Source organism: Glandiceps talaboti, chromosome 5 (genome assembly GCF_964340395.1).
Source record: "Glandiceps talaboti chromosome 5, keGlaTala1.1, whole genome shotgun sequence".
Taxonomy (NCBI): domain Eukaryota; kingdom Metazoa; phylum Hemichordata; class Enteropneusta; family Spengelidae; genus Glandiceps; species Glandiceps talaboti.
In genome coordinates this window covers 22,421,547-22,431,365 of record NC_135553.1, presented here as the reverse complement: position 1 = coordinate 22,431,365, position 9,819 = coordinate 22,421,547, and the positions used below count along the sequence as shown (strand labels likewise).

Below are 9,819 nucleotides of genomic sequence, written 5' to 3'. Positions count from 1 at the left end.
GAATAACATTATATATGAGTAATATAAGCCAAGCTTATAGTATTATAATGAGCTCATTATTATTTGTGATATTATGCCCCTTTTCAGTCATGATCACATGGCAGTTTTTGAAAGAAATTGGGATGTGAAGTGTAAGTTTTTTTGTTTTGTTTTTTTCACCCTTTTTCCTTGGGGAATTTTTCTTGGTGTCTGGGTTTGGGGAAGCTTATCTTCCCCTACCTAGGTATCCTCTGTTTATTGCAACAGTGTGTTTTTTGTGTTTTATTCTAGTTAGTGTTTGCAGTTTTGCACTGTTAATGTTCTAATTCTCATCTGTTTACAGTAGTATGTTAGAACATTACACATAAATAATACATAAATAATACAAGTACAAAAATGTATATATATATACCATGCACAAGCCGAGTTACTGTCTTGCAACAGAAAATATGGACTATATTAACCCTGATCGTTCTATGTCATGACAACTTAGGCCTTAAAAAAAAAAATTGTTTGGTTCCGGCTACCCGACCCTACCAAGTTTTTCACTGCCAACCCTAAACTTTTTTTTTTTTACATATTATACATAAAAAATAATAAAATCATGGCAATTGTGAAGTTTCGCCAGCAATAGTGGATGCAGAAACTGACAATATAAAACTGTTCTTCCAATCTGTAATGGCTGGGAAGAAACCAATAGCACAGAGACCATTTGGAAAACAATGGAAAACACATAACTACCTGAACTAGACACTCACAACTGAAAAACAAATATAATGAAATAAAAATAAAAAATCTACCTACCCCACCTATTCTAAAATTGGGAATAATCGGAACCACACAATTTTTTTTCTTAGGCCTTACATCCATGTCATTGGTTCTATGGTGTTCAAAATATGAGTCAAAACTTTCAAAATCACCATTATTTTTCGTAAATTATGCTTGAGAAGGAATAAGTTTATCATTTCCCAATATTTTTCTTCATTCAGCTGAAAACTACTTATGAACTAAGGGTTGTCACTATGAGTCACTAGCGACTCAAGGTGACAAGGACCTTCAGGACACCCATATTTTCCTTTGCTGGATGAAGAAAAATATTTGAGAATATCTAAATGTACAAAGTATATACATGTATACACTACTGAGGTATATGCATGTGTGTTCATTCTTTGGAAAATAACAGAAATATTTGTCTATAATATCCTTGTATACTGATGAACCTAATTTGCATATTACTCTCATAAGAAATCCACACTTCAAGAAGTATTAGTTCGATAAATCTATTATACCTATCTTTACATACTTCACAGAAATATATGCATATTAATCAGATTAATTTGCATCTCATTCTATTTTTGTACTATAAGCAAATGAATATAGAATGTCACTACAGGTATGGCACAGATTGAGTTGTATGTTAATGTATCACCTAATGAAAACATGCATATTAATGAGATTAATTTGCATATTACCATCCTATTTTTGTAATATGAAACATTTTATGCAACGTAATACAACTATATGAATATAGAATGTCAATACAAGTATAATGGTCACATTGAGTTTTATGTCCACAGATGACCTAATGAAACCAGATATACAGATAAACATGCATATTAATTATATTAATTTGCATATTATTATCCATGATGTCATTTCCTAGTCTTACAGACTTATCTAACTATTGTGAGACTGTTAAAAGCTGGAAAATGGAAACTCAATAAGAATTTTTATGTGATATAAAACTTTAAAGAACCATGAAAATTTCAGAAAGAACCTAAAAAGCAGTCAACCTTATCAGTTTGGAAATAAATACATCAGAAAATTAGAATTTTGAAATTTGCTCTGAAATAGTGCCAAATCGTTACATCTAAAATGAATCCGTTCATTAAAAAAAACATTTGGAGTTACACATTTATGACTTTTGGCAGATATTTCTGTGAAAACATGGTTGATACTCAACTACAGCTGACTGTATGAGCTTTGATATTATATAATATTTTGGACAAACTTTCCTGTGTTCACAAAAAAAAATACAACAATGGAAATCAAGCTATCAGCAAATTTCAACAGAAACAAGCTAAAATTATTATTGACATTAGCCATCAATGGACACCAGTGTACTTACACTCACAGTAGGGTAGCATCTCTGATAGAAAGTTTTGCGACCGCACATTCAACCATTTTCATTGTTTACACTACTTTTGATTACAGGGTTATTACTTATCCACATTACCAAGACACTGTTATCACCATATGTACTACATGTACTACACTTCACACTACCACATACAAAAATAATAGTGTTAGCTTGCATCTATTTTAGTTTGCTGATATTACACTGAAGTAAAGCACTTTCTCTGTGTGCTACACTCGTTTATAGCATTCACATCAAGTGTAAAGGTATGCTGTTTCAATTGGTTTATTTACAAGCCTAGCATGTGGCCTTTCTAATGTGGTCAATTAGCAAATGAACACACAGTATACTTTTACACTTGATATGGATGATGCTATAAATGATTGTAGTATATACAGAGAAAACGCTTTACTTTAGTGTTATGGGTTGTATGTTTTTCCGTAAAGTAAACTGGACCATAGACTCTGGAGTGATTCAATTGAGGGTCTGTGATTGGACATGAGATACTAGTAAAGTCACCAGTATACAGGTGGCAACAAACAACAAATTCTTCAACATATTTTCGTGATTGCAATGCATTTAAAAAAAAGAAGAAGATAATAAACTTTAGGCATAAAAAAATTTGTGTGGTTCCGATTACATTTTAAAATAGGTGGGTAGATTTTTATTTTATTTTATTATATTTTTTTTCATGTATGAGTGTCTAGTTTAGGTTTTCCATTGTTTTCCAAATGGTCTGTGTTGTTTATTTCTTCCTATCAGATGTACAGCCATTACAGATTGGTTTTAGAATTTGGAATAGTTTTATATTGTCTTTTTAAGTTGATGTCAGTTTCCGCATCCACTATTTCATGTGAGATTTCACGATTTTCGTGATTTTATTATTATTTTTCTCGAATACGTTAAAATAAGTTTAGGGTCAGCATGAAAAACTAGGTGGGGTCAGGTAACCAGAACAAAACAACTTTTTTTATTTGGACTTATACAAAAATAGTGTTCAGTACATGGCATTTGGCATTTTCAAAGTTTTAGGAAAATCATCTTTAAATTTATGCGAATGTGAATTCAGTGGTATGTATATTGCACAATCACATGATGGTTCTTAACCAATCAGAAGAAAGGAAATGGCACTTGTATACAGGTAAAATAAAAATATATGTATGCACTCGGAGGGATATTAAAATTGCCCTGCCTCATACAATTAAAATTCAAGATTTCTTAAAATGTTATTTGTGCAAAAAAAAAATCTACCAACAACAAACTGTGCTGGATCATCTTCATATTTTGTATCTAAAAGATATCCTGATTTATATTAATATCATTTTAATAAATTATAAGAAGTGTCCTGATTGGATAAGGGACTTCACAGTTGTTATCATGTTTTGACTTCTACACTCTTCTCCACCACTTCATTCTCCACTATTTCACTCAAATCAACTTCTGCACTGTGCTAAAATTTGAAGCAAAAAAAAGATGAAAAGGGTCAGAATAATAAAAATAATGTATATGATATATATGATGTTGCTTAAACGCTATCATAACATAACTCTAGCTACCATAAGTGGACTCTCTGCATCAGCGCATGTAGTTTCTAGCAAGATTTTGTTATCTCATTAATGATTCTAACATGTGTTTTAACTAGTTAGTATTCACGAAAATTCAAATCTCTGCCTTGAGTCAAGGAATTGTAAAAATTTTATGGTGACAAACTTGAAGTTCAACTACAGTACTGACTACATCACATATAGCTATTGTTTTGAATTCGAAACTGATCATGTCTGTGCATTAATTTATCTTAGCTCCAATGTGTTCAAAGTTAGAATACAATATTCCAACCAGCTGGTTCTAACCACTCAAGAAATTACTCAGGGACCACCAAATGATGGTTTTTAATATACTCCTACATGTATGTGCACTGAACTCAGCTATGATAAAACAAATCATATCAATAAATCTAGTCAGAGACTCAAATGTATCGCATGTTCTATTCGGAAGTCCTTGAAATAGACCAGTCACAATGAATTTGTTTAGTCCTCTTCGGTCATTTCATTTATTCTCTGCTCATATATTTGTAAGCTTACTATTCCTGATATACAAACATGTATAAGTATAGCATACATACATGTATATTAATAAGTTATAGCTATTATGAAAAAAAGAACTAACCATCATGTGTGATGGAACCATATCCACCATTGTTATGAATCAATGTACAGATTAAGTCGGAACATTAACGTTTGAATGTTAGAATTCTAGTTTTATTCACAAAGATGTTACTTACAATGTGCAGTACACTATAGCTTTGTTATTATGTTTAAAGGGACATGGTCTGCATCTTGTAAGTATTTTTCATCATTTTCATTTCCAAATAAAAGGTTTCTTTATATTTTACCCTTCACTGTCACCTGTTTAATGATTAGTAGTCACTCCCATCGAATTAACTGCTGTGATACTGTATTCTCATACTACATGCATGTGAATAAAACAAAGTCACTTTATTCTTATATCATATCATATATCATAATCGTATCAAATCACAGCTAAAAAAAGGCTGATAGCCTATGAGCTGATCAAGGTCAAATTGTCCAAAAAAACTAATAAATCACCAAAACATACATTTAGTAACAAAGTATGTGTGAATAACTTCATGGTCCGAGTGTTCATCTCAAAGTACAAGTTTTTGCAGAGTTCAAGATACGATCAGACCACAATATCACAGCATTTTATACAGTGGGAGTTTTGCCAGTGGCGACTGGCGTTTAAACAATTGCCAGTGAATGGTAACATATAATTTACATTTTATTTTGAAACAAAAATTGAAGTAAAATACTGAACATGTCCCTTTAAACTGAAATATTAGGATAAAATACCAAACTTGCAGTTTCAGTTATTTTTATAAAATGAAACACTTACTCTTCTGCGCACATAACAAAGGAAATTAGCCCATAGAAATGAGACAGTGCCAACATACACAACTCGTAAGTAAGGTGGTACAAACATGAAGTTGATTAACTGAAAGGAATCAAAATTATGAAACATTCAGTAACTTGTAACTTATAGCAATTGGGCTATATAAGTCATTATGCTTTTTTTTTTGTCGAGTGGTCTCCTGGTTATTTCAACATTGTCTAACCACTGTCATTTTGTTTTCTAGATTTCGGACGTTTAAAGCCTGTTGGTCGTGCTTTTATTGTCTGTTCCCCATTGCTGAGTAAAATGAAGTGGGTGTCCAAGTCACATGTTCACGTCATGGGTTCCTATAGTCTCGGTTACCCAGACTTTTGCAGTTCAGGGCTCCACCCGTCAGCAGAGTCTGGAGAAAATACAATGTTGCCAATTGTTACAAGATGGCTGTACGGAGAGCTGACCCATAACATGACTTCTGTAGTAAAATCACATGGTAGCAACTATTTCTAGGAGTATTTTGATTTATGTCCTGATAAAGAAAAGATGATCTTCAAAATGTTTATACCATGATTTCTGTTTATATATACAGAGTTGATGAAAAGGAAATTCTGAATTATTTTGTCCAGTCAGTGACTGTCCCAGATCTTGACAGCGGCCATGTTGCTCCATTATCCATACAATAGGAGACTTTCTATTTCCCCAGACTATGCTGGGGTGTGGAGCCCTCAACGGCAAGAGTTGGGTAACTGAGATTGGGGTTCCTCTACAGCAAAGTATTTACTTAACATGGGACAGAAAGAGACTCAAATAGGTACAATTATGAGAACATATCAAACCAAGATATACCTTGGGATTACATACAATTCTTGAAAAACCATGAAACTTTTGAATTTTTAGTGCCAAACTCTTGTTTGTATTCTTCCCAAAATATGTATTATGTACACTGGAGGATGCACAGTTCACAACCTCTGAGTTTTAAATTACATTGTGCTCTAGGCTACCCTGCTTTATTGGAGAGAACATTGTTATGTGAACATTTACATATATTTATTTATTTATTGATGGCAATGCATTCATTAAATTTTCTTTTTTCATGCAATTGAGATCAATATAAAATAAGCACATTACATATGCACAAACTAATATTAAGTAAATTATATCAATACTTCTAGGGCGGGAAATGGGGTAATGATACATAAGTGCACATTTTTGGCCTGAACTGTTTCCTTCATTAAGTCATCTTTAAGGGGAGGGGCACTCCAGGAAATGAAATCATTTTCATAAACTGGGGGTTTTGGAGAGTCATTTCATGATTTTACATCACCTGCAATTACTTGTGATTGTAGAGACGCATCAAGTTGATCTTGTGAAGTTTATAGGGTATCTTTGCTGTGGGACATCGCCTCATGAGAGTCAGTAGAAATAATATATTCATGGTTTCACAATGAATATTCATGAGAGATGTTTTACACAGAAAAGAATAAGCACTCAAGAATCATATACTTTTGTGCTTTTGTAACTTTGGTTCTCAAAATCTAATGTATGTGCATGGATTTCAGTGTTTTTGTTAAGTAAAAGTTGGTAAAACTGGCAAAGTTTCTTCTTACACATTAATACCATATTAATTTTGCTGGGGAACTCCAGTAAAATGACAGGGGAACTCAGGTAGATTTAACCTGCTTACCACCATAGCAAAAACACTGGATTTATCTGGATAAACAGTTTCTAATTATTTCTATAGCCTAAAAAATGAAAACTTCAACTTCACCTGTGCTGGAACCCAAAATCCACAACCAGCAAGCCATGTAGCTGGGCCCTTGTCTTTAGCTTCTTTGAAAATATCATCTTTCCTTTCCAATATATCCATTCCTTGGATCAGAAATAAATAAATAAATAAATTGAACAATATATCAATTTTTAGAAATACTACATCGCCATAGCAGCAGCAGTATGTGGACATTTTCTCTGACTGAAATATGGGTTTGCTTGAACAAACACACCCATGAAAAGAAACAGGTCACAACTGCCATAATTTTCGATTAAACTTAGTGGACTTGATTGAGCAACCCGTCGATTCCACTGGGGTCATGACCGGTTTACACCATCAGGTCTTTGGGATAGTTTGGCTGAGGTACCCAATCAAGTGTCAGCTGACAGTGTTCACTTATTCAAATATGACATCTCCCGACAGATATCATAAAACTTGCACAGCTACTCTAAAATTAAATTTCAACTCATAATTTCATATGCAAGTACGATATTTTGCTAATTCAACTTTAAGTACATATAATAGAAATATGAACTTTCAGATTATGTTTATCATTCCCCGCTGTCATGTTGACTGTCTACAACCGACAAAATCGGTCGTACTATTCGTATATCCCCCGAGAGAATGTGCACACATCATCCTCAAATCAAACAAGTATTAAAAAAAAAAACTGAACTGGTGTATGGACACCGTTATAAACTAGGGATGCCAATCAAGTGTATACCCATTGCATGGCTGGCAATTTACTGAAACACATGTCTGCTATTAGACTGTCAACAGTCATCTTGATGTTTTTTGTAATTTATCTTTAAATACCATTTTTGTTGATAAAATAGACATGGTAGTTTTTAGAACTCGATAAATGTATTCTAGTGTTTGCATAATAGATGTATGTGTTTAATGGAAAACACAGTTGTGTGCATAATTGTCTGTTTGATGAAGTATTGGATTATAATATCTATGTGTTCGAATTTGATACTCAGTGAATCTGGTGTGTGTTCTGTATAGAATGTGCTTTTACATTCTGATCATTATATTGCATTGTATGTGCACACAATTAGCAATAAATAAAAACATACTTCAGAAGTGTTTTTTTTTCAAGAATATGACAAAAAATAATTCACGTCTGAATAGACTAGTGTAATAGTGTGCTTTCTATTAGTGTTTTGTGATAAACAGGTATTTGCAACTAAACACAAACATTAAATAATACTAAATGCAGAATCCAAAATACCACATAATTGACCGCATGTTAATTGTTATTATCACAACTATTATTTTATAACTGGCGTGTGTGTATAGTCCTGTTGATAGACCGAGCACAGGACTCGATTCTGACACTGTCCCTATTATGAACACAAGGAAGGAAACGGGAGGGGAGGGGGATCAGAATCGATCGAGACTCGAGTTACTGGACATGGGGGTATGGTCTCCCCTTACACCTCCATGCTCAGGACTAGTGTCGGTGATACTGGCAAGGAAAAACTTACCAACGAAGAATCCTGCTACAGCGACAGGAGCAGCCACAAACTGGTCTAAAGCTAACTTTCTTAGAGCGATTTTCATCGTCTTGCCAGGCATTGCAGCATCCAGTAATCTAAACCAAGTGAAATTGAATGGTCCATTGAAACAGAGTCCAAACACTCCAAATCGACATATTTTGCCAACGTCATACTTCTCTACTCCGATTATTGTTTCTTGAGTAAATTCTGATGCTGCAAAAATTCCGCCCACAAAAAATGAGTTTCGGATGAAACTGTTTCCAGCAAGCGATCGCAACACTGATGCAACTCGAGACATTGTAACGTTACAATTGAATATTTAGAGCACGACAATGATCACAAGATTCATTTGGGTGTCACTGTATAATGACTCAGACATAAATCCGTTATCTTCATTGACATAAACATAAGTACGCATATGGACTTGTGATAAACCACGAAACCAAGTATCCACAGTGCAGTGCTAGCGTGCTATTCCCGATCACCGGTCAACCGGTGAAGACAACACATGTGCGAGACCCATGCATCTGCCCAGACCTGACATACGCCACCGACGTACTAGAAAAGGGAAAGTCTTCCTTTCGTTTTCAAAATGATTGAGCGCCGCTTGCGTCGAGGCGAAGCGAGGCTTCTATAACTTTACGTGATGAATTACTGGATAGAATTGTTTTACTCTTAAAGCAACATTGATATTTTCCAACAGCTTTCTTTATTAATCTCATGGTTTGTAAATTTATGTGTCAGCTTCCTTGAGGGAAACAAATCATTCAAAAAGTATCAATCTTTTGATACATTTTTTTTATTACAAGAGTTGCATAAGAAACCTGGACGCTTAATTAGTAAATTGGCCAGATAAATTGCTCTCACTCAGAGAATTCATTTGGTAATTATTAAGACACTTCTGTGTTTTGAAACTAATGCTATGCCATTAAATCTGCCCCCTGTCCTTCTGTATAACGTCTCAGCCGACTGAAAGTGGGGAGATAGTGGTCTGAGACAATATTTACCTAAACTCCGATAAACTTTTCTTTTCAAATACTAACCACTTTTAGAGAGATGACTGCTTCGTGGAGCATTAAACAATATAAATGTCCTATTGTAGGTTGATTTTGTAATTCATTCGATCCTTGAGGGCCATGGAAATAGTTCCCTAGGAACAAATCAAAGTCCATGGACCAGACATTAGGGCCTAAAAAAATTGTTTGGTTCCAGTTACCTGACCTTAGCTAGATTTTCACTGCCGACCCTAAACTTTTTTTTTACGTATTCAAAAATTGTGAAGTCTCACAAGAAATAATGGATGCAGAAACTGACAGCAACTTAAAAAGACAATATAAAACTGTTCTTCCAATCTATAATGGTTGTACATCTGATGGGAAAAAACCAATAACACAGAGACCATATGGAAAACAACAGAAAACATAACTACCTGAACTAGACACTCATGCATGAAGAAGGAATATTTTAAAAAATAAATAAATATAAAATCTACCTAACCCCCCTATTCTAAAATTGAGTGTAATCGA

General features: G+C 33.9%; 1 protein-coding gene across 1 annotated transcript; it reads right to left on the bottom strand.

Annotated features, from left to right (window-relative positions):
* Positions 1–4,999: 4,999 nt before the first annotated feature.
* On the bottom strand, positions 5,000–8,591 carry LOC144435506 (mpv17-like protein). Its single transcript, XM_078124096.1, has 3 exons — positions 8,282–8,591; positions 6,792–6,892; positions 5,000–5,128 (listed from the first exon to the last, which is right to left on the bottom strand). The coding sequence occupies exons 1-3, from the start codon at positions 8,589–8,591 to the stop codon at positions 5,000–5,002; spliced, it is 540 nt and encodes a 179-aa protein (XP_077980222.1).
* Between the last annotated feature and the right edge of the window lie 1,228 nt (positions 8,592–9,819).

Coding starts and splice junctions, on each gene's coding strand:
- LOC144435506 (XM_078124096.1), bottom strand. CDS start 8,591: ATGTCTCGAGTTGCATCAGTGTTGCGATCGCTTGCTGGAAACAGTTTC. Junction 6,893..8,281: donor TGTAGCAGGATTCTTCGTTG/GTAAGTTTTTCC, acceptor TTCTGATCCAAG/GAATGGATATATTGGAAAGG. Junction 5,129..6,791: donor GATTTTGGGTTCCAGCACAG/GTGAAGTTGAAG, acceptor GATTCCTTTCAG/TTAATCAACTTCATGTTTGT.